Source organism: Macaca nemestrina, chromosome X, assembly GCF_043159975.1.
Source record: "Macaca nemestrina isolate mMacNem1 chromosome X, mMacNem.hap1, whole genome shotgun sequence".
Taxonomy (NCBI): domain Eukaryota; kingdom Metazoa; phylum Chordata; class Mammalia; order Primates; family Cercopithecidae; genus Macaca; species Macaca nemestrina.
Window position 1 is genome coordinate 46,777,792 of NC_092145.1, and position 26,812 is coordinate 46,804,603.

Below are 26,812 nucleotides of genomic sequence, written 5' to 3' on the forward strand. Positions count from 1 at the left end.
CTAGTGAGATTTCCCCTTAGCCTGAAGAAATTTCTTTATATTTATTTTAATGCAAGCCTCTTCATGAATAATTCCCTATTTTTATTATGAGAAAATGTCTTAAATTTGCCTTTATTTTTGAAGTATATTTTCATTGTATATAATAATTGTGCTTGCAAATTTTTTACCTCTCCAACGATGTTCTCACATTGCTGTACGTTATCCAATCTTTTTGATGAGAAGTCTGTCATCATTCATATAATTGTTCCACTATACACAGTGTAAATTTTTCTCTAGTTTCTTTCAAGATTTTCTTTAAATCTCTATTTTTTCAGTAGTTTCATTATGATGGGCCTAGGTATAGTTTTCTTCATTTTTATTTTGCTTGAGGTTTGCTGGACTTCTTATATCTTTAAATTTATATTTTTCACCAAGTGTGGAGAATTCTTGTCATTCTTAGTGTCCCATAATTTATTTTTCTTTTTGCTTTCCTGTTCTTTCTCTCCTGTCCTAGAGGACTCCATTTATATTTGTATTAGACCATTTGACACTGTCACAGAGGTCACTGGGGTCCTATTCTGTGTTTTTTGTTTTTGGTTTTTTTTTTTTTTTCATTTTTTTCTTCAGTGCTCTTCAGATTGAGTTGTTTCTTCTGATTTATCTTTAAGATTACTGACTATTTCTTCTGCCATCTCCATTCTATTGTTAAGCCCATCTGGTGAATTGTTTTTTTCTTATATTCTGCTTTTAAAATATAAATTTTCCTTTTTAAAATACAGTTTCCATTACTCTGTTGTGATTCCTTATTTGGTCACCCATTATGAGGAGATTTTCCTTTTCTATTTTCTGCTTTAAATCATAGTCTACAAATTCCAACATCTGTGTTAGCTCAGGGTTGGTTTTCATTGATTGGTCTTTTTCTTGAAGTAGATCACTTTTACTTGGTAAGTTTTAATTGCATACTGTACATCGTAGGTAATATGGAGAGATTCTGGATTCTCTTAACTTCCTCTGAAGAGTACTGATTAAACTTCTATTTTAAGAAATAGCATAGTTAACTCAGCTGAACTTGAACTTAAAACCCCATTCTCCTTTCAACGGACAATGGTTAAATCTATGCTCAGTTATTGCAGACTTCCAGCTGTTCCTTTTTGCTGGGTTGTATGAACCTTCCTCTATAACTATAAACTTCAGGATTCAAGCAAGAATTTGGATGGAATCTATAAGCAATTTTTTTAGCTCTTTCTAATGTGTTTCCCTACATTCCAGTATATCCCCCTTCACTTTCCAGCCATTCTGGCATCCTCAACTCTGTCTGTTGACTCAAGCCAGTAAGACCATGGGTTTTTGTCTGGGTTTTAGCCATCCTTTGCCATGCAGACTAAGGGCTATACTCAGGGGAAAAGCCATATAAATGCAAACATGCCCAGTGTATTTCCTTTCTTTCAAGTGCAGAGTCCTCTCCTCTTTTTCCTTTGGTTATTTTCTTGTACTATCACATAGCTATTACATTTTGTCCAGAGTATTCCATTCTTATCTCAAGAACAGTTAATCTGATAAACATCACTCTACTATTATATGAAGTTAATCCCTCTTGGTATTTTCACCACTACAGAAAGCACCCTTACTGCAAAACTACTCCCATCAAACTAATGTTACTCAAATAAGTGTTCTGCAGAAGACTATCCAATTAATATTAACAGCTGCTCTGTTAGGGGAAAAGTCTATATAACATGGTCAAATGGGGCTTGGAAATGTAGCATTACAAAACAAACAAATAGGTTTCTTTGCTCCAGAACTTACAAGAATGTCTAATATGCTAACGTACCTTCTATACCTCTAAGTAGATTATGCCCTAGAGATACTGTCCTAAACTGCTTCATATATAATTAGCAACATTAACTCATTCATTAAAAAATATTGAGCCTCAAAGAGTGGAGACTAGAGTATGACCCCATCTCCTAGTATAAGACTATAATTCACTGTGCCTTTTTTATTTTATAATATTAATGTCATTCACTGACTTACAGTGGTTAGGCTTATGCTATATAATCTTCATCAATACTTACTTGGTAATCATAATATCTGTACAATAGGAGATGCTGATGTGGAAAAGGTAAGATAGAAATAAACATTCAGCTGGGCACGGTGGCTCACACCTGGAATCCCCTGCCAAGGCGGGTAGATCACTTGAGGCCAGGAGATCGAGACCAGCCTAGCCAACATGGCGAAACCCCATCTCCACCAAAAATACAAAAATAAGTCAGGCATGGTGCTGCATGCCTGTGATCCCAGCTACTTGGGAGGCTGAGGCATGAGAACTGCTTGAACCCAGGGGGCGGAGGTTGCAGTGAGCCTTGATTGTGACACTGTACTCCAGCCTGGGTGACAGAGCAAGACCGCGTCTCAAAAAAAAAAAAAAAACAAATAGACGTTCATCTATTATTAACCTGCATAGACTAGATAAAAATACATGAAATTGTCTGGTATCTGGCAGAGATTAGTAGCTTGATAAATGTTTAGCTTCCTTCTTAAGTGTTTTTCCCCTGTCTTTGCCTATTAAGTAAGTTAGTGCTTTCAATAAGACCAATCAGAGTTTGGCAGATTATAGCTCTCAGGCCAAATGCAGATACTAAAGGACCCCAACACTTACCCAAAGGTAGCCACTGGGCTAGGGTTTCTGCACTATTGTCCCTTCTGTGGTTGCCAGAAATATGTTACCAGAAACGAGTCCTGATCCAGACCCCAAGAGGCTCATGTTCTAAGATCCAAGAGCTAAGAATGTTTTTTGTCACTTTTAAAGGTCTATTTATATAAAGGAGTTAAGAATATATGACAGAAACTGATGTGTCCCATAAATCCTAAAATGTTTGCTATATGGCATTTTACATAAAATCTTTGCTGACCCTAAGATATAATCTAATCTTTATAAGCTCTCTAAAATAAGCAGTACAATAGGATTCATTTCACTTACTTAAGTACTGAGATAGAAGTCCTGTTTTTTTAAAAAATATTTATTAAAAACATTAGTTTACTGGCTTTACTAAATTTTCAAATGCCAATCTCAGACCTCACCTTTTCCCCTTTTATGCCACTGCAGTCACACTTTGATCCTGGAGAACACCCATAGCAAGCCTATAAGGAAGAGAAAGAGGGAAAAAATCATTAAATATGAACCCAAAAATCAGACTCTGACTTACAGCTCAACTGAAATCAACAATCCAAACTTGTAAGATAAATACCAGAAAAATATCTGAAAATATATATCAAATTGTAAATAACAGTTACCTCTCAGGAAGCTTGCACCTTTTATTATATACACTTCTGTCTGAACTTTTCAAAATGAGCAAACATAATTTTTATAATTTTAAAGTGAAAAATATCATTTTACAAGATGCTAAAAATGAGAGATCTCTCAACAAAGGCTAAAGATGGAAAGCGACACCATCTTCTACTTACAACAACAAAAACCCATGCACATATATTCACATATAAAGCACAGACATACATTTCAAAGTTAATTATTCTTACATTAACAGCCATTTGGGGTTATCACTACCCTTTACCTCTTCATTAATGCATGAGTGTTGACAGTATGCACAATCTAAAATATGTTAAAAATGGAAAAGAAATTCATACAACTTCCCTGTAATATGATTTGCCACATGTCCAAACTCTCAGGAACTCTCCTTTTTTTCTTCTAACATTGCTTGTAAGAAATTACCTCTCACTCTATATTAGCAGTGACCTTGGCAACTAGACAAAAATGCCTACCACTTCAAGTCACTTGTTTCTCTCCATTCATGAGCAATCATGGAGCATAAAATATATAACACTATCTTTTACCACCTTCCTTTCTTTTCTTTGCTCCTACTCCTTCATCACTAATAATAGCTCAGTCTCTAACAGCTTTACCATAAATGCTGCTCCCACAGTCTAGATGTTCTAAATAGGCATTCAATCATATTAGGAATTGAGGTCTTCAAGCCAGAAAAATATCCTCCTCTAAAATAGAAAACTTATGGAGGAAAAGAATACAGTATGTGACTTCTGCCATTCAGAAATATCCTTTACTCTTAGAAAATGAACTGCTTGGAAAAACAAGTTAGTTTAATATACATTTATAGTTTAGTATTTATTTGCAAGGAGGTGGCATTCTTTTCATCAGATAGATATCAGACTGAGTTACTGAAACCTTTATGTGATATAAATACCAAATAATGACCATCAACCTTGAGGGCCTTTGATATAAAATACCTTAGCCTGTTGCTCAACATTTCATGATTTCCTTTACTCTAGTCACTACTGAAGTACCCTCCTCAGCCCTTTTGAAAGTACTGACCTTATCCTTCTGATCAGAACTTCTAACTAACTCAGCTGCAACTAGAAGTCACCTGCATGCGGAAACCTCTTTTCCTGATTATAAGAGCAAACTACAATGGCTTGATGTTGGAGTGATGTCTCACTCACACTACAAGAGACTGCTCCAGTGAAAGTTGTGCTCCTGACACTTCAAACAGAAAGTCTGTTATGCAGCTATTATTTATTATTCATAGATGTTTGGGGATTATATACTGATTTTAGTATTTTATGCTAACTACACTACAGATTAAATAGGATTATTCAGACTTATTCATCAAACATGAACTGAATATTACTAGAGGCCAGAAAAATTTTTAGGCACTAGACTTCTAAGATGAATAACACACAGCTCCCTCCAATATATGTAACTAATTCGAGAAATATTTATTGATCACCTGTTATGTGACAGCCACTATGTTATGTTAGGTGCAGGTAGAAGTACAAAGTACATCATTGCTCTCTAGTGGGAAGGATGACCCCATCTACAAAGAGTTATATTACAATGTGCAGGAAACAGAGGTTAATTAAAAATATATAATATTTTTGTGCAAACATAAATTTTAAGTTCCAGACTACGGATTTTATAAAATTTAGAAGATATCGTTTCACAAGAAGATACTGATTCACAAGTTCACAAGACAGTAACTGTCAATGGTCATACTCCCTGAATTAGATTGCGCATGTTGTCAACACTCATGCATTAATGGAGAGGTAAAGAGTAGTGGTAACCCCAAATGGCTGTTAATGTAAGAATAATTAACATCTGACATTGAAATGCATGTCTGGACTTTGTATGTAAATATATGTGCATGAGTTTTGTTGTTGTGAGTAGAAGGCAGTGTAGCTTTCCATCTTCAGCCTTTATTGAGAGATCTTCCTCGTTTAAATACAAATTAAGCTCCTAAAAATAATGCAAAACAACAGTCCGACAGAATTTCATTGATATGAACAAGATTCTATGTGGCGTTTCTTTATAATTGCACTTTGACTTCCGAATATCCAACAATAGCCCCTAACTCCTAATACAATTTATAAACAAGAAAAGCCTTAAATACTCTTGCATGTCATTTTACAAGTAATTTTACGTAATTTTTTGCAATTTTTTATTAATCAACATGTAGCTTTACTTTAGAAAGAACACAGATTTAAACAGTTGGGAATTATAGATAAATGTGTTTAAATGCAATTTAAAATTTTAATTTATATTCTATTTATTCCACCTAAGTTATGAGAATTACTCTGGTACTCACAGGTTAAAACAAAGCAGGCAATTGTAATACGCACACCAACCACTAGATGCCACTTTCCATACAGTTATAACAGTGGCGCCCACAAGGAGATAGTCCCAGTTTGACATCTGGTTAATGGAACAACTTGTTTTTTTTCTTTTACCAACATCTATTAATATTGATTAGGTGTCTAATAAACACAAACACAATAATAGTTCTATGAGTTGTACAAAAGTAGATGTAGGTGCTGCCTTTAAGGAACTTCCAATCTAGGTTTTTTGGTTTTTGTTTTTTTTAAGTAACTAGGTATTTTATTTTTTAAGTAACTAGGTATTTTCAGGACATATGAAAAGAATATCAAAATACAATGGAATAATGATACAGCAGTATATCATAAGTTTACTTCAGCAGTTGAATCATTTGACCATGGACAAATCATTTCCAAACTCTTGGGCTGTTTTCTCATTTGTAAAATGGTATACATAGACAGTGTGATCTCCTTAGGTAGCTTCCAGATTTCACTGTCTGTGATTCTGTAGGATTCGCCAAGTAAAAATGAGTGTTATAGTCAATAATTGCTATCAAAGTTAAGAAAAATAGTTCCCTTGAGCCTGAAAGTATTGACAAAAGCTCTGTGGACTTCAACTTGGAAGGATAGACAGAAAGATACCCAGAGGAAAAATTGCCATGCTAAGCATGATTAAAATATAAAATTGACTGGGGCAAAGAGGTAACATGAACATTAAGTTACCTCCATCTAAAAGGCTTTCTAAGTTCGTACGAAAAAAACTAGTTCTTCAAAATCACTGAAGATGAAAGAAGCAAGAAAATGATGCAACTATTATATTTTAAATTTTTACTGTGGGAGAAAGTAATAAATGAGTAAGGAAAGTTTTATATTAGCACACACTAAAACACATCAGAAAACTGCAATAATTAAAATAGTACGGTATTCAGTTAACAAAAATAGGAAGGCCAGAAACAGATCTGCACACGCATGCATGCGCACACACACGCACACAACTACTATATGATAAAAGTCAACATGTCAAATAGATGTGAAAACAATGAATTTTTCAACATATGGTGCTAGAATAAATATAAAAAATAATAAATTTAGATCTCATGCTGCTACAATTAAAACACCAGATGTTAGACTTAAAAGTACAAATAAAAACTAATTCTGTATGAATTAGGGTCACCTAAAGAACCTCACAAAAATTCACATACCAGCAACCCATCCTAAAGATTCTTCCAGTAAGCCTGAAGTTGAATAGCAGAATCTGAAATTTTAATGAACATCTCTAAGTGATTTTGATTCAGGTGTTCCAAGGAGACACATACGACAAAACAATGGCAGAGAGAAATAAGAAATATTCCAATAACGTGGCTAGTTAGGTATCCAGACTGAAATGCTTACTTTAAAAAAATGCTTGGAAAAAAGTAAAAAAATTCTTCCTAAAAGCATCAAAGGGAAGCACAATAGGATTTATCAAATCAAAATCTAGGGAAAACCAAAAAATGAATTGACCAATGAAACTACTTTTTCCCGGAGGACATTTGCCAAACTTGGATAATTTTCGGGTTTTGTTTTATAATTTCTTTTAGTGTAAGGGTGTACCATGCATAAATGTACCTCACAATCCCACACCCGGGGAGGTGGAAGAAAAGATATCTTGGTGCTTAGCAGAGAAGTACAGGAAAAAAAATCCTTAAAAAACTCACCACAAACTGGCCAGATTTGCAATCCAAATTAGCATTACCTGAGTGGACTCTGACTGCATTGACCTTCTAGAGGCTGGGCAAAAATACATACAAATTCTACGTAGAAAAAACATGCCTTCATAGTAAACTTCAAATAATTCAAATGCATCATTTTTTAAAGGAAGATGAGATTTCCTAATTAAAAACCATTAAGCATACAAGAAAAAAAAATACCATAAGCAAAAACCAAAAGAAACATATGACAACAGAAAGTACTCACTAAATATTTCAGATATTGGAATTATCAAATAAAAAATATATAATAACTATCTTTACAATTATAAAAGAATTTTTCTAACTTAAAAATAATACAGGGAGCCAGCAATTGTATGAAAATGACATAGTTTAATTGAAATAAAATATACATTCTAGAAGTAAAAGCCATAGTAATTGAAATTTAAAACTCAAAGGATGGCCTTCACAACAGACTACATAGAGCTGAAGACAGAATAAAGTTAAAATACTTAGTAAAGCTAAAAAGAAATTATATATAATGTGGCATAGAGATAAAACATGGAAACTGAAATAATCATTAAGAGACATGGAAGAAAGAGCAAGAAAGGATAACATAAAGGAAACTGGGATTCTAGAAGAGGTGAGAGAGGGAATAAAGACAATACTAAAGAGACAATGGCTAAGATTCCTCAAGAAAAATCTACACATATTTGTGATTCAAGAAACCAAACAAATCCAAGGGCATAAAAATAAAACCTGAAACTAGGTGCAGCAGAACATAACTGCATAACATAAAAGTAAAGGAAAGGCCTTAAAAGCATCAAAAAAGACAAGACAGACTGCCTTCAAGAGAGTGAAAATTAATTTACAGATTAGATCTCAGAAGCAATAATCAAAGCCAGAACACCACAAAATGACATATTTAATATGCTAAGAACCCAGTTCTCTTCATCCTCCCCATCCCTGCCACTTACCCTTCCCGGTCTCTGTTCTCTGTCTTTCCACTCTCTACTTCCATGTGGTCAACTTTTTTAGTTCCCACATACAAGTGAGAACATGCAGTATTTGTCTATCTGTGGCTGGCTTATTTCACTTAAGAGAATGACATTGAGTTCCATCCATGTTGCTGCAAATGACATGATTTCACTAGTTTTTATGGCTAAGTAGTATTCCATTCTGTATATGTACCACATTTTCTTTATCCATTCACCTGTTGATAAACACTTAGGTTAATTGTATATTTTTGTGATTATGAATACTGCTGCAGTAAAGAGGCAAGTGTAGGTATCTCTTTGATATATTGATTTCTTTACCTTTGGATAGATACCCAGTAGTGGAATTGCTGGGTTGTATGGTGATTCTATGTTTAGTGTATTTTTTTTTTCTTTCTTTCTCTTTCTCTTTTTTTTTTTTTTAATCTCCATACAGTTTTCTGGTGGCTATACTAGATTATGTTCACAACAGCATATAAGAGTTCCCTTTTCTTTTTATCCTTGCCAACGTCTGTTGTTTTTGTCTTTTTATTAATAGCCATTTTGAATGGGATAAGATGATATCTCATTGTGGTTTTCATTTGCATTTCTCTGATGATTAGCAATGTTGAGCATTTTACATATACCATTTGTATGTCTTATTTTGAGAAATGTCTGTTCAGGTCCTTTGCCTATTTTAAATGGGATTAATTGGAGTTTTGTTTTGTTTTTTTCCTGTTGAGTTGAGTTCCTTTTATATTCTCAATATTAATCCCTGTCAGATAAATACTTTGCAAAAATTTTCTCCCATTCAACAAGTTGCTTATTCCCTCTGTTGATTGTTTCATTTGCTGTTCAGAAGCTTTTTATTTAATATAGCCCCATTTGTCTATTTTTGCTTTTGTTGCCTGTGCTTTTGAGGTCTTAGTCAAATTATTTGCCTAGACCAATGTCCAGAAGAGTTTTCTCCTGGATTTTCTTCTAGTAGTTTTATACTTTCAGGTCTTCTATTTACATAAAATGTTTGCTTGTTGAATTGCTTAAGTTCCTTGTAGATTCTGGACATTAGACCTTTGTTGGATGCACAGTTCACAAACCATTCTGTAGGTTGTCTGTTTACTCTGTTGATAGTTTCTTTTCCTGTGCAAAAGAAGATTTAAGTCTAATCTAGCCTGAGTTAATTTTTGTATATGGTGAGAAATACGGGTCCAGTTTCATTCTTCTACATGTGGCTATCCAATTTTCACAGCACCATTTATTGAAGAGGATTATCTTTCCCCAGTGTAAGCTCTTGTCAGCTTTGTTGAAGATCAATTGGCTATGAAGATGTGGCTTTATTTCTGGGTTCTCTATTCTGTTCCATTGGTCTATGTTTTCATAACAATATAATGCAGTTTGAGTTACTACAGCCCTGTAATACATTTTGAAGTCAGGAAATGTGATGCCTCTAGCTTTGTGTTTAGGTCAGGGTTGCATTGGCTATTCAGGCTCTTTTTTGGTTTCATATACGTTTTAGGATTTTTTTTTCCTAATTCTGTGAAAAAATGGCATTGGCATTTTGATAGAGATTATGTTGAATGTACAGATTCCTTTGGGCGATATGATCATTTTAACAATATTAATTCTTCTGATCCATGAGTATAAAATATTTTTCCATTTGCTTGTGTCATCTGCATTTCTTTCATCAGTGTTTTGTAGGTTTCCTTGTAGAATCTATCCTCCTTGGTTCAATTTATTCCTATGTATTTTACTTATTTTACCTAATGTAAATGGAATTGCCTTCTTTCTTTCTTTCCTGGTTAGATCATTATTGGTGTATAGAAAGGCTACTGATTTTTGTACATTGATTTGGTATCCTACAACTTCACTGAATTCATTCTTTAAGTTTCTCTAGATAGATATATTAGTAAAGAGGGGCAATTTGACTTCTTCTTTTCCCATTTGGATGCCTTTTTTATTTTTCACTTGCTTGATTGCTCTTACTAGGACCTCCAGTACTATGTCAAATAGGAGTGGTGAAAGTGAGCATCCTTGTCTTGTTCTAGCTTTTAGAGGAAAGGATTTCATCTTTTCTTCATTGAATATGATGTTTGCAGTGGATTTGACGTATATGGCCTTTATTATGTTATGTTCCTTCTATGCCTAGTTTGTTGAGAGTTTCAATCATGAAGGGATGTTAAATTTTATCAAATGTCTTTTCTGCATCTATTGAGATGATCATACTATTCTTTCATTCCATTGATGTAATGTATCACATTTATTGATTTGCAAAGGTTGTGCCTTCCTTGCCATAAATCCCAATGGACCATGTGTATTATATTTTTGAGGTACTGTTGAATTTGATTTGCTAGTATTTTTTTAATTGTTGTTCAATCTATCTTCACCAGGGATATTTGCCAGCAGTTTCCTTTTTTGGTTGAGCCCTTGTCTGATTTTCATATCAGGGTGATGCTGGCCTCGTGGAATGAATTAAGGAGAATTTCCTACCCTAGGATTTTCTGGAATAGCCTCAGGAGGATTGGTATTAATTCTGTCTTGTATGATTGTTAGAATTTGGCTGTGTATCCATCTGGTGCTAGGCTTTTCTTCGTAGGGAGAATTTTGATTACTGATTCAATCTCACTACTCATTACTGGTTTGTTCAGGTTTTCTATTTCTTCCTGATTCAATCTTGGTAAGTAGTATGTTTCCAGGAATTTATCCATTACTTCTAGGATTTCCAGTGTGTCAGCGTATAGTTGCCCATAATAATCTCTGATGATCTTGTGTATTTTTGTGATGTCAGTTGTAATGTCTTTTTTTCATTTCTGATTTTATTTGGGTCTTTTCTTGGTTAGACTAGCTAGCAGTTTACAAATTTTGTGTATCTTTTCAAAGAAGCAGCTTTACATTTTATTGATCCCTTATGTTTGTTTTTATAGTCTGTTTAGTTCTGCTGTGATCTTTGCTAGTTTTTTTCTTCTGCTAATTTTCGATTTGGTTTGTTCTTGCTTTTCTAGTTCCTTGAGGTGCATTGCTAGATTGTTAAATTTTTATTTTTCTACGTTTTTAATGTAGGCATTTACTGCTATAAACTTCTCATTGCACTATTTTTGCTGAATATGTGTGCTATGTTTACATTTTCACTTCAATACATTTTTAAATTTCCATCATAATTTCTTCATTGACCCAGTGGTCATTCAGGAGCATGTTATTTAATTTCCATGTATTTTCAGAGTTTCCAATCTTCATCTTTTTATTGATTTCTAGTTTTATTCCAAAGTGGTCTAAAAAGAAAACTGATATTATTTCATTTTTTAAAATTTGTTGATACTTATATTGTGGCCTAACACATGATCTACATGATTTATCCTGGAGAATGGTCCATGTGCTGATGAAAAGGATGTATATCCTTCAGTTGTTGGGTAGAATGTTTTGTAAATATCTGTTAGGTTTATTGGGTCTAAAGCCCTGTTTATATCCAATGTTTCTTTGTTGATTTTCTATCTAGATGATCCGTCTAAATACTGAGAGTGGAATGTTGAAACCCCCACTTTGATTGTATTGTCATCTATTTCTCTCTTTAGAATATCTGCTTTATGAATCTGGATGCTACAGTATGGAGTACATATATATTTGAAGCTGCTGTATATTCTTGCTGGATTGTTCCATTTATCATTATATAATGACCTTCTTTGTCATTTTTATTTTCAACTGTTCGTGACTTAAATTCTCTTTTATCTGATATAGGTATAGCTATTCCTGCTCACTACTGTTTCCCATTTGTATAGAATATCTTCTTCCATCCCTTTACTTTCAGTCTATATGTGACTTTACTGTTAGGGTGACTTTCTTATATGTAGCATAAAGTTGCATCACGTTTTTTAAAAAATTCATTCAGCCATTTAATATATTTTAAGTGGAAAATACAATCCATTTACATTCAAGGTTATTATTAATATGTGAAGCTCTGTTTCTGTAATTTTGTTAATGATTTTCTGGTTGTTTTATATATTCTTTTTTTTTTTTTTTTTTTTTTTGAGACAGAGTCTCGCTCTGTCGCCCGGGCTGGAGTGCAGTGGCCGGATCTCAGCTCACTGCACCCTCCGCCTCCCAGGTTTAGGCCATTCTCCTGTCTTAGCCTCCCAAGTAGCTGGAACTACAGGCGCCTGCCACCTCGCCCAGTTAGGTTTTTTTGTATTTTTTAGTAGACACGGGGTTTCACCATGTTCGCCAGGATGGTCTCGATCTCCTGACCTTGTGATCCGCCCGTCTCGGCCTCTCAAAGTGCTGAGATTACAGGCTTGAGCCACCGCGCCTGGCCTGTTTTATATATTCTTTATTTCTTTTTCTCTTTTTAGTTGTTTTTGAGGTTTGGTAGATTGCTATAGTGTTACCACTTGTGTCCTTTCTTTTCCTTCTTTGATTGACTGGTTTACCTGTGAGTTTTATACTTTCATGTTCTTTCATGATCTTAAATATTGTCCTTTTGCTTCCAAGTTTAGGACTCACTTGAGCATTTCTTGTAGGGTCAGTCTAGTCATAAAGAATTCCCTCAGCATTTGCTTATCTGTGAAAGGTTTTTCATTTCTTCTTCATTGATGAAGGATAATTTTGAGGGATGTAGTACTCTTGGCTGGCAATATTTTTCTTTCAGCACTTTGAATATATTTATCCCCATTCTCTTCTGGCCTATAAGGTTTCTGCTGAGCAGTCCACTGTTAGCTTGATAGGGTTTCATTTAGAAGTGACTAGACACTTTTCTCCTACTGTTTTCAGGATTTGCTCTTTATATTTGACTTTAGACATTCTGACTATAATGTGCCATGGAGAAGATTTCTTTGCATTATATCTTCCTAAGGATCACTGAGCCTCCTGTATCTGATTGTGTAAATCTCTCACTAGACTTCGGAAGTTTTCACCAATTCTTTAAATAGGTTTTCTAATCCTTTCTTTGTCTCTTTATCCTTGGGGCTAACAATAATTTTTTAAGATTTGATCAATTTATGTTGTCCCGAATGACACAAAGCTTTGCTCATTCTTTTTAAAATTCTTCTTTCTTTATTTCTACCTGACTGGTTTATTTAAAAAGAACTGACTTCAAGTTTTGAGATTCTTTATTCCGCCTAATCTAGCCTATTCTTGAAGCTTTCAAATGCATTTTGTATTTCTATCAATGAGTTATTCAGTTCCAGAATTTCTATTTGGTTCTTTTTAAAAATACTTATCTCTTTAGTAATATTGTTCATTCTTATCCTTAACTGTGTTTTGATTTCCTTGTATTGTTTTTCAGAATTATCTTAAATCTCACCCAGCTTCTTTAATTTCAGTATTTTGAATTCTTTCTCTGGATTTCAAAAGTGTCCTTTTGATTAAGATCTATTGTTGTAGAATTATTGTGTTCCTTTGCAAGTGTCATATTTCCTTGCTTTTCCATATTTCTTGTGTCCTTGTGTTGGTAACTGTGCATCTAGTGTAACAGCTATTTCTTCCTATTTTTGAATTTACTTTCATAGGGAAGGATATTTTTCTGAAGATGTATCTAAGATGTTGGCTATGTATGGTACTTCAACTTTGATTCTGTTCACAGTACTGTAGTCTCTGTGTGATTTCTTTGGCTGTAAACAGCATTAGTGGTGTTTATGGTTTCTTTGGTGTGTTAGGGTATGGTTATTAGTGAAAGCTGTGGTGAAGTTGTGCTGGAGACTGGAATAACAGGTGAGCTAGTCTTAAAGATGCGGTGGTGGCAGCAGTGGACTGAGCATGCGTATCTTTGTACCCCAGAGCATTTTACACTGGCACTGGTGTTGGCTGTTGTCAGTGGGCCTATTCTTAGGCCTCCAGGGGTCTTGCTTGGATGCTGATAATGCCAGCAGTGGACCAGGTGGGTGAGCAGGTTCTTCAGTCCCTGGGCTGCTGGCGTGGTGCGGATGATGGCAGTAGCAGTGGATGGACAATTGTCTGGGTCCTGAGCAGTGTGCACTGATGTTGATAGTAGCTGCAATGGGCTGGGTAGGCCAGTGTCCAGGCCCATATGTGGTGCTTGCAGGCAGGTACCAGCTGAAGTGGTAGTGATTGGGAGTTTAGGCCCAACCTCAGGCCCCCAGGAGGACTGGGGCCCACGGTGGTGGATTGGGTTAGACGATCCCCACGACCTCAGGCTATGTGTTCTCTCTCAGAGTAGAAGCTCAGTTCTGCAGCTTGTGCTCAGGACCCCAATGGTGAGTGCAGGCACCAGCTGTTAGGTGGGGGTGGGGTAATCTTCAGTATCCAGGTGGAGTGTTCAGGTGAGGGGTGGTAGCAGCCATGCTGAGACTCTGCCACTGGAAAGAGTGGGGCTGTCCTTGGTGGTCTCAGTTTGGGCTGGTGGGTAGGCGACATGCATCCCGTTCATACTGTGGCATTTAAAATATAGAATTAAAAGAAATACACACTGGTAATACGATATAAGTGAGATAGGGTGAAAGAAGTTAAAGCATTCTTAAGGTCTTTGTAACTGTGTAGAAAACTGGTAAGGATATTGATTACTTTGGACTTTGATACATATACAACCTAGATATTTTCATTTCTAGGGTAAACCTTTAAAAAAGATAAATAAGGTGTTAATCCCAAAGTAATTGAGGGGCACAATACTTAATATATCCAAAAGAAGATGAAAGAGAGGTAGACAGAGAAAGTGATACCTTAAAATGCAGGACAAATAAAACAAATACATCAGTAATTACATCAAGCATAATTAAGTGTAAATTGACACAACATGAGACAAATTTGGAATAAGGTACATTATAAAAAACAACTAGCACAGACTCTTCAAAAAGTCAATGCCAGCTGGGTGTGGTGACTCATTCCTATAATCCCAGCACTTTGGGAAGCCAAGGTGGGAGGACCACTTGAGCCCGGGAGTTTACATCCAGCCTGGGGCACAAGACGAGACCCCATCTCCACAAAAAAATTAAACATTAACCAGGCATGGCGACATGCACCTGTAGTCTTAGCTAGAGGAGGGAGGATCACTTGAGCCTATGAGATTAAGGCTGCAGTGAGCCATAATTGTTCCACCGCACTCCAGTATGTGCAACAGAGCAAGACCCTGTCAAAAAAAAAAAAAAAAAGAAGAAGAAGAAGAAAGGCAAGGAAAGGAAAAGAAGAAGAAGAAGGAGGAGGAGGAGGAAGAAGAGGAGGAGGAGGAGAAGGAAGAAGGAAGGAAGGAAGGGAAAGAAAGAGAAGAAAGAGGGAGGGAGAGAGAAAGAAAGAAAGAGAGAAAGAGAGAAAGAGAGAAAGAGAGAAAGAGGAGAAAGAAGAGAAAGAAGAGAAAGAAGAGGAAGAAGAGGAAGAAAAGGAAGAAAAGAAAGAAAGAGAAAGAAAGAGGAAAAGGAAAGGGAAAAAGTCAATGCCATGCCATGGGAGAGATGACTTTGTGAATGGCAGTGTGAGGACCTCTGTGGACCATCTCCCTAGCAAAACAATGATATGTGGTGAAATTTATTTTTTAAAAACTCAAGTATCTGAATATTGTCCTAAGAACATACAGCCAATGAAGAAACATTCAACAATATGTGTTAAATCTTGATATGTACAACAGGTATCTATGGCATCATGACCTGCTCCTTCCTTCTCCACCTCCCTTGCTCAGCTTCACAAAAGCCTTACCCAAGGTAGGTGCATCCACAAACCAGGGCTCCTTCTCCTCCCAGCTCCCAGTTAAGCACTACAGTATCTCACAGGAAGGAACAGGTCATCAGCATTTCTGATCTCCCCCTACCCTGGGTTTCCTGTTATAGAAGCTCTGTTCCAAGTGAGAGTAGCTGAGAGTTCTCAGGCTCTTGTCCTCCACACAGCCCTAACTCATAAGACAAAAGATCTACTCCAGCCAGGCGCGGCAGCCCAAGAGTATTTGATCTGATTGCCCTCACTCTATCTTGCTCATAAAACAGAAGATGATGCTGAAAGAGGCAAGCCAGGAAGATCAAAGGCTAGTCTTCCTGATTAGTGCCCTGCTAAAAAAGTAGGGGTGTTACTCCAAAAGAAGGGGAACACTGTTGCCGCTACCGGCTCTGAAATAATGTCAGCAATTTTGTCTAGAGTAAGGGAAGACAGTAAGAATAGAGAGCTCTATAAATCTTAATTAAACTCTAATAGGTTATAATTTATGTGGTAAGCAACCCTTAAGAAAAACAAATGAAAAACACATTAAATAAAATCATTAAAGAAACTGCAATATTAAACTAGAAAATATCCACTTAATAAAAAAAAGGCAGTAAAGGAGGAACAGAAGAACAACAACAAAAAACCATGAGATACATAGAAAACAAAAAGTGAAATTATGGACAAATATCCAACTATATCAATAATAACATTGAACGTGCATGGATTAAACAAGCCAAACAAAAGTCAAAGATTGTCAGACTTCGTAAAAAAAATCAAGATCCAATGGCAGCTATTGAATACATTCGATTAAAACATACAAAAAGGTTGAAACTACAAGGATTGAAAAATACAGTCATGCTAACAGCAACCTTAGGGAAGCTAGAGTAGATGTACTAATAACTGACAAAATATATTCTAAAACAAAAAAAAATTCTAGAGATAGAGAGGGGCATTTTATAATGATAAAAGTGTCAATTCTACAGGAAGCCATATCAATTATAAACACAAATACATTTAACAACAGAACACCAAGATACATGAAACAAAAACTGGCTGAACTGAAGTAAGAAATAGACAATTCAAAAATAGTTGGGGACTTCAACACTTCACTTTTAATAATGAGTGGAACAGTGAGAGAGAAGATCAACAAGGAAATAGAGGGCTTGAACAACACTATAAACCAACTGCACCTAAGACACATCTATTCAACACTCTGCCCAATAACAGTAGAATATACCTTTTTCTCAAGAATGCATAGAACATTCTCCAGGATAGATTATATGCTAGGCCATAAAACAAACATCAATAAACTTAAAAGTATGGCAATCATACAAAGTATGTTTTCCAACCACAATGAAAGAAAATTAGAAATCAATAAGAAAAATAAACAGGATATTAACAAGTATACACAAAAGAAATAATTCACTTTTAACTAACCTATAGGTCAAAGAGTTAGGAAAAGAAGAAGTCAAATTGTCCCTGTTTGCAGATGACATGATTGTATATTTAGAAAACCCCATTGTCTCAGCCCAAAATCTCCTTAAGCTGATAAGAAACTTCAGCAAAGTCTCAGGATACAAAATTAATGTGCAAAAATCACAAGCATTCTTATACACCAGTAACAGACAAACAGAGAACCAAATCATGAATGAACTTCCATTCAAAATTGCTTCAAAGAGAATAAAACACCTAGGAATCCAACTTACAAGGGATGTAAAGGACCTCTTCAAGGAGAACTACAAACCACTGCTCAACGAAATAAAAGAGGACACAAACAAATGGAAGAACATACCATGCTCATGGATAGGAAGAATCAATATTGTGAAAATGGCCATACTGCCCAAGGTAATTTATAGATTCAATGCCATCCCCATCAAGCTACCAATGACTTTCTTCACAGAATTGGAAAAAACTGCTTTAAAGTTCATATGGAACCAAAAAAGAGCCCGCATCTCCAAGACAATCCTAAGTCAAAAGAACAAAGCTGGAGGCATCACGCTACCTGACTTCAAACTATACTACAAGGCTACAGTAACCAAAACAGCATGGTACTGGTACCAAAACAGAGATATAGACCAACGGAACAGAACAGAGTCCTCAGAAATAATACCACACATCTACAGCCATCTGATCTTTGATAAACCTGAGAAAAACAAGAAATGGGGAAAGGATTCCCTATTTAATAAATGGTGCTCGGAAAATTGGCTAGCCATAAGTAGAAAGCTGAAACTGGATCCTTTCCTTACTCCTTATACGAAAATTAATTCAAGATGGATTAGAGACTTAAACGTTAGACCTAATACCCTAAAAACCCTAGAAGAAAACCTAGGTAATATCATTCAGGACATAGGCATGGGCAAGGACTTCATGTCTAAAACACCAAAAGCAACGGCAACAAAAGCCAAAATTGACAAATGGAATCTAATTAAACTAAAGAGCTTCTGCACAGCAAAAGAAACTACCATCAGAGTGAACAGGCAACCTACAGAATGGGAGAAAATTTTTGCAATCTACTCATCAGACAAAGGGCTAATATCCAGAACCTACAAAGAACTCAAACAAATTTACAAGAAAAAAACAAACAACCCCATCAAAAAGTGGGCAAAGGATATGAACAGACATTTCTCAAAAGAGGACATTCATACAGCCAACAGACACATGAAAAAATGCTCATCATCAATCAATGTCCATCAGTGACAGACTGGATTAAGAAAATGTGGCACATATACACCACGGAATACTATGCAGCCATAAAAAAGGATGAGTTTGTGTCCTTTGTAGGGACATGGATGCAGCTGGAAACCATCATTCTCTGCAAACTATCGCAAGAACAGAAAACCAAACACCGCATGTTCTCACTCATAGGTGGGAACTGAACAATGAGATCGCTTGAACTCAGGAAGGGGAACATCACACACCGGGGCCTATCACGGGGAGTGGGGAGTGGGGAGGGATTGCATTGGGAGTTATACCTGATGTAAATGATGAGTTGATGGGTGCTGACGAGTTGATGGGTGCAGCACACCAACATGGCACAAGTATACATATGTAACAAACCTGCAAGTTATGCACATGTACCCTAGAACTTAAAGTATAATAATAATAATAATAATAAAAGAGCATAAAAAAAATATTCTGAGATGAGTGAAAATAAAACCACAAAATACCAAAACATATGGGACTCAATGCCAAATCATAAACTAATATTTCAATGTAAGACATTAGAAAAAGAGAGCAAAGTAACCCTAAAACAAGTAGAAAGAAGGAAATAATAAAGATTTGAGCTGAAATTAATGAAATGAACAATAAAAAATCAACAGAGAAAATCAACAAAATCAAAAGCGGGTTCTCAGAAAAGCTCAAAAAATTGTCAAACCACCAAGAAAAGAAAAGACTCAAATTAAAATCAGAAATAAAAGAGAGGACATTACTATCAAGATCGGAATAACAGGGAACTTCCTCAACTTGATAAGGGCATGTACAAAAAGCCCACAGCTAACATTATACTTAATGGTGAAAGACTAAATCATTTCCCTATAAGACCAGGAACAAGACAAGAATGTCCACTCTGTCATTTCTTTTCCACATAATCCTAGAGGTTGTCTGTAGGGCAATTAGACAAGGAAATTAACAATCCATATGCAATTTTTTTCATTTTTAATTTTTTGTGGGTATATAGTAGGTTTATGTATTTATGGGGTGTGTGAGATGTTTTGATACAGGCATGCAATGTGAAATAATCACATCACAAACCATCCATATCAGAAAAAAAGAAAGTAAAGCCCTATCTCTTTGCATAAGACATAGTATTATATGCAGAAAAATCCTATTAGAGCAAATAAATGAATTTAGCAAGGTCACATGGTACAAAATCAATATATAAAAATTGTAGACCAGGCGCGGTGGCTCATGCCTGTAATCCCAGCACTTGCGGAGGCCGAGGTGGGCGGATCACGAGGTCAGGAGATGGAGACCACCCTGGCTAACATGGTGAAACCCCGTCTCTACTAAAAAAAAAATAGAAAAAATTAGCCAGGCGTGGTGGCATGCGCCTGTAGTCCCAGCTACTCGGGAGGCTGAGGCAAGAGAATGGTGTGAACCCGGGAGGCGGAGCTTGCAGTGAGCCGAGATTGCGCCACTGCACTCCAGCCTAGGTGACAGAGGGAGACTCCATCTCAAAAAAAAAAAGAAAAAGAAAAAGAAAAAAAAATCAATTGTATTCCTATACACTAGCACGAAGTTAAGTGAAAAAATCCGTTTACAACTGCATGAAAACGATAAAATTCTTAGGAGTAAAATTAAGAAATGAAATTTTTTTACTCTGAAAAACTACAAATCATTGTCGAATTTAGAGAAACCCTAACTAAATAAAAAATTATCCCATGTTCATGGATCAGAAGACTTAATATTGCTAAGATGATAATGCTCCCCAAATTTTTCTGCACCTTCAAGACAATCCTTATAAAAATTCCAACCACAGTCTTTGCAGAAATGGAAAAGCTGATCCTGAAACTGATACGAAATTCATATGTAATTGCAAGGAACCCCAAAGGCCAAAATAATATTGAAAGAACAAAGCTGAAATATTTATACTTCCCAATTTCAAAATCTGCTACAGACCTACAGTAATCAAACCAGTATGGTACTGGCAGAAGGACAGAATTGAGATTACAAAAATAAACCCATACATCTACAGTGAATTGATTTTTGACAAAGGTGCCAAGGACATTCACTGAGGGAAGGAATAGTATTTCAACAAACACTGCTGGAACAACTGGGTACCTATATGCAAATGAGTAAACTTGGACCTCCTCCACACACTATACATAGAAATTAACTTAAAACGGATCAAAGATTAAACACAAGAACTAAAACTATAAAACTCTTAGAAGAAAACACAGAAGTAAATATTCTTAGGCCGGGCAGGGTGGCTTACGCCTGTAATCTCAGCACTTTGGGAGGCCGAGGCAGGTAGATCACCTGAGGTCAGGAGTTCAAGACCAGCCTGGGCAACATGGTGAAATCCCATCTCTACTAAAAATACAAAAATTAGCTGGGCATGGTGGCATGTGCGTCTGTAATTCCAGCTACTCAGGAGGCTGAGGCAGGAGAATTGCTTGAACCCGGGAGGCGGAGGTTGCAGTGAGCCGAGATTGTGCCAATGAACTCCGGCATAGGTAACAGAGTAAGACTCTGTCTCAAAAAAATAAAAAAAGTAAATATTCTTTACCTTTGTTTAGTCAAAGCCTTCTTAGATATGACACCAAAAGTACAAGTGACAAAAAAAGTTAAAAACAATTTTACCAAAATTGTAAAAGTTTGAGCTTCAAAGGATACTACCAAGAAAGTGAAAAGACAACCTATAGAATGGGAAAATGTATTTGTCAATCATATACCTTATAGGAGACTCATATCAAGAATATATAAAGAATTCTTATAACTTACTAGAAAGCAAATAATACAATTTAAAATGGGCAAAAGATTTGAATAGACATTTTTCATATATATATCTTTTTATGGGCTTACAGTACATAAATATATGCTCAACATCATTAATAATCAGGGAAATGAAAAGAAAATCAAAACCACAATGAAATACCACTTCATGCACCCTAGATAGCTGTAATCAAGACAGACAATAACAAGTATTATTGAGGATGTGGAGAAACTGAAACTCTCCAACATTGCTAGTGGGGATGCAAAATGGAGTAACCACTTTATAAAAGTCTGGCAGTTCCTAAACAAAGTAAACATATGATCCAGCAATTCCACTCCTAGGTATAAAATAGAAACATGTCTATGCAAAAATATGTACATGAATGTTCATAGCATCATTATTTATAAGAGTCAAAAAAGTATAAAACAACCTAAATGCCCATGAAAAAATGAACTGAAAAACAAAATGTAGTATATGCATACAATATAATATTATTTGGCAATAAAGAGGAATGAAGTACTGATTTATGCTACAACATGGATTAACCTTGAAAACATTATGCGAAGTGAAAGAAGCCAGATAAAAAAATACCACATGTTGCATGATTTTACTTCTATGAAATGTTCAGAATAGACAAACCTATAGTGACAACAAATAGACAGATGGTTTCCTAGGGCTGGGGGGCTGGGGGGCTGGGCTGCCATGGAACATGACAGCTAAGAGACATGAGGTTTCTTTTTGGGTTGATAAAAAATCTTCTAAAATTGATTTTGGTGATGCTTGCCTGACTGTAAATATTCTAGAATTACTGAAAACTTCAAATGGGTAAAATGTATGGTATATAAATTATATCTCAATGAAGCTGTTAAAAAAAATCAGTGCAATGCTATTCATAATAGCAAAGACTTGGAATCAACCCAAATGTCCATCAGTGACAGACTGGATTAAGAAAATGTGGCACATATACACCATGGAATACTATGCAGCCATAAAAAAGGATGAGTTTGTGTCCTTTGTAGGGACATGGATGCAGCTGGAAACCATCATTCTCAGCAAACTATTGCAAGAACAGAAAACCGGCAAAAGTTACAAGACTTCTTAACCAGAGAGAACAACTAATTTATTATTTACAGTAATAGCCTGGGTTTCCCCGAGCCCCAATTCCCACAAGGTGATGTAAAGCAGAAAAGGTGATGCCTTCACACGCAGTGCAAAAGGTTATAGAAGAAAAACTGGGTGTTCAGGGAATCCATATATTTAACAGTGGGCAGTAAACTTGCTTTACCTTTGCCCGGAGATATTTTTAATATCCTTATTGTACTAGAAGGTAAAAAAAAAAAACCTGGCCTTTCCTCCAAAGTGAGATACTATCTCTATTTTCCAAATCATTCATTATAACACATCCTTGAAAAGAGAGGTCAGAACAATGACAATGCCCCTCTTCTCAGGATGTACAGAGACACGAAAGATCCGTGGAAAATTTTCTTCCAATGCATTCTAGATATTCAAATTTGTAAGAGAACAAATAAATGCAGTACATGAACAGCTATGAAAGACTTTTTAGGACCATTAGGGAAATTTGTTTATGACTTGAATATTAAATGACACTGTAAGATTGCTGTTGATTTTCTTACGTGTGATAATGATGTCATGTTTGTTTTTTAGGTGAGGCAAGATGCATGCTGAGGTATTTATGCATATAAAGTGTCTGATTTCTGCAACTTACTTTTAAATGGCATAGCAAAATGTATAAACACACACTTACATAATCATTAAACACATGCACATACATAGATACTCTGGAAAGCAAGAGACAAACAAATATGGCAAAATACTAACAAGTGTTGAATCCAGATGAATATACAATGGTGTTCATTATATCTTCATTAAATTTTTTGAAAATCTGGTTACTAAAAAGTTAGGTAAGTATATTGAGAAAAATTCTAGAGACAAATACCTTCAGACTTCAAAAACAGAGGCAAATTTCAACATTTGAGCCATTCATCGGAGATATCAAAAACATACAGTTACACAGAAAGGTTGGAATTTAAAATTTTAAAAGTTATACACAAATAATAACCAAAAGAAGCTAGTATAGCTGTATTAATTTCAGTCAAAGTAGATTTTGAGGCATAAGTGTGGCGAAAGCTAAAACAAGGCCACTTCAGAATGATAAAAGGTTTGGTTCCCAAGGAAGATATTAAAATAAAGCCCTCAAATTGAAATAAACAAATCCACAGTCATAGTTGGAGATTTTAAACAGAACTCTAATGGCTGATTGAACATGTAAAGAAAATAAACTGTAAAAATGTAGAAAGATTTGAACATGACTAACAAATGTGTTCCAATGGACATATATAATACAGTTCATCATGAAATGAAAGACACACATTTATATCAGGCACATCCTGGATATTTGTAAAAACTAACCATATACTAGGTCTTAGGGCTTGTCTAAACAAATCTCGAAGGATGGAATTTGTACAGAACATGATCTCTAACCACAATGTAATTAAGCTAGAACAAAAAACATTAAATCTAACCAAACTCTTCCAGAAAACAGAAGAGGAGAGATAAACCTAGCATAACCATTGTATCAAACCTAAGCAGAACTGAGTCTGAAAGAAAAATTACAAGGCCAGTCTTACCAGTGACTATAGATGCAAAAATATTAAATAAAATATGACAAAGTTGGATTTACCCTAGGGCCTCGTCATTACTGAAAGAAAAGAAAAAGTTTATTTTAAAAAAAGAAACATAAATGTTATTCCCAGGTGATATGATTGCATACAGAGAAAATTCAAAAGAATCTACAAAGAAATTAGAATTAATGAATTTTAGCAAAGTTGCTGGATATGAAACCAATATGTTAGAGTGAATTATATTTTTATGTACCATAAACAAAATCAGAAAATAAAAAAAGACCACTGACAATTTGGTTCCCAGTGTAGTCTCTCATGGAAAAAGTGAGGAAAGTGGATATCATGGAGCATTAAGAAAAACCCAAATAGTATAAGAAATGCATTACAGGAATAAAAGAAATGTAATTAGAAACTATAGGAAAAAGATAAAAAAATATAATCATAGAGTATTACCTGACAATACAATAAGCAACATATTTATAATATGTACATATTCAAAATAATATAAACATTGCTTACTGATTTAATTTAAAACAGAGTAACATATTAAGAGGAGATAGTAGAAGAGAGATAGGGGAAGTAGCACAAAGAGTACCTCATCTATCATAGCACGAAGTTAATAAAAAATGTTGATAAAGCAAAAATTATTTGCAACTTTTGCCCTTTTGCCCTGGAAAAACTGATCTAGGAGTCAAAAGGGATGAGGAAAGTAACAGATGTTTTTCAGTACTACTTGTAGTTTTTAAATTCCATGTATACAATATAAAACTATGCCATATTACCATGCAACGGCCACTCCCATGAGTCTCATAAACTTGTAGACAATATTCCTTTAACATTTCAAAACAGAAGATATCTTCAACCTGGCTACCCTTAACACAAAACCCCTATTTTGTTTTTGTGGACTGATCATTCTTTAGTAGTCCACAGATAAAAATTTTAGGTATCTTTGTTATACCCCTTTATTGATATCCTATCACAATCCATAAACAAATCTTGTTATTTCTTCCTAACAAATGCTATCAATAAAAGAATGCTAGTGGAGTTGAAAGAGGTATTAGAAATTAATCTATTTCCATCATTTTATAAACGAAGAAATAGAGAGCCAATGACAGAGCCAGAGCTAGCATCATTTTCTTAACTTTTTCAATATTTGAAACTGATTCCCATTTGCTTTCAAATTTTGAGCAAAAGCCATATTTTGCCAGATTTCCTGTGAAGATGAAATGTTTTCTTCTCACTGTCATAAGTGTCTTTCTTAAAAAATTAAATTAGAGATGAACACATTAATCAGTTGGAAAGCCTTTTAACCAGAGCAGCATCTGCCACTTTCTACAAACTCAGAACTAAACATATTAGAGAAGACTCATTAAAATATGATGACTACAACATGTAATTCGTCAATACTGATGTAGTTAATGATTTTCCTTGATTTAAAAAAAATGCATTTTTTAAGATAACCAAAGAATAAAATATGCTTATTTAGTTTTTGAGATCCCACATGGTTTTTTCCCCCTGATGTGAGAGTTAAGAAAGGTTGCAGAAAGGTGAGAGGTCTAAAAAAAGTTACCAGACTTTGAAGTATGCCAGAGTTTAAGGCTTCTCATAAACTCACATTGATAAAAAGTGAGCCCAAAGGTTCAAAGACATCAGCTAATAGACAACAGAGCTATTCTGGCATCCAGTCTGAACAAATTACCAACTGCTTCTTTACCAGTAGTTTAACCTTAAAAATTCACAGAAAAGTTCATGAGATTAGCCTCTGTAACTTTATGTTTTGGATGGGGAAGCTATGCCTACAGCTCATTTAGGGTAAATTTTTTATTTACAAGTACTTTTGGATACCATTTGGAAATATGTGAAATGGGACCTTTTAAAAATCATTACCTTATTAGATAATTTTAATGGTATTTGGGTAAATTAGATTTCTATATTAGAAAATTACCCTAAATCAGAATGACATTTCCTAAGAGTAGATTCTGTGACTGGCAGATAGGAAAGAAACCAAGTGTATATTATTTTATTCAATAACAACTTTTCCCCAAGTTTTAGGCACCAATGACAATAAATGAAATTTGATGACTTTATTTTATTTAATGTTGGCTCTGCATAGTTCATGTGGGGTATACGGAGATTGTTAAATATCTCTCCAGAAGAACTTTAAAACCCAATGAGGGCAATTAGAGAAATAAACAAGTTAGTATTTATTAGATAGAATGAGATAAATGGTATAAGACAAACATAAAATATTATGAGTATTCAAAAGAGAAAAAAAATGCTTAGAAAACTGGTGGTAAGGAAAATAAGATGTATTTTTTTTCACATGCTACTGAATTAGATTTTTCTGTAGCATGCATTCCCAAAGTTTTGAAGTGGAACAAGCAATGTTTGAAGGAAATAACTATTTGTATCTGTTAATCATCTAAATTGGAAAATAAACATAAGTAAGGATCACAGCATAGAATTAGCAGTTTTCCAGTCTTCGGTTCTACATGATGTATGACATCCACCTAAAATATTTCTAGCCATTCAGTCTCACCTTATTAACACCTCCAGTGATGAGGAACTCACAAGGCAGCCAGACCATAGTACTGACGTTTAAGACATTTCCGCAATACACATTTAATCTGCTTATGTCCTTGATAAAGAAAATTCAACAATGCAGACTCAAATGAGTAACAGATTAAAATAATCTTAAAGCAAAATCAACTCAAGAAATCATTTAATAATGTTTCTTAAAAGCTATAATAGAAGTAGCAAAGAAACATTTAATTTCCCTATTCAAACTGAGAGCAGTTATTTTACTTTGGGGATGGGGAGAGATGGACAATGCTTATAGCTAAATTT

At 35.0% G+C, this 26,812-nt stretch overlaps 1 protein-coding gene across 3 annotated transcripts in view; it reads right to left on the reverse strand.

The window, feature by feature from the left end:
- Positions 1 to 26,812, reverse strand: part of LOC105490456 (collagen type IV alpha 5 chain) — a 271,513-nt gene that overhangs the window by 161,387 nt on the left and 83,314 nt on the right. For all 3 annotated transcript variants that reach the window (XR_011618460.1, XM_011756104.3, XM_024795626.2), the window contains one exon: positions 3,055 to 3,114. Coding sequence is in view for 2 of the 3 variants with exons in the window: in XM_011756104.3 (XP_011754406.2) it covers positions 3,055 to 3,114 (60 nt within the window). In the remaining variant the exon portion in view is untranslated. The remainder of the gene's footprint in view (positions 1 to 3,054; positions 3,115 to 26,812) is intronic.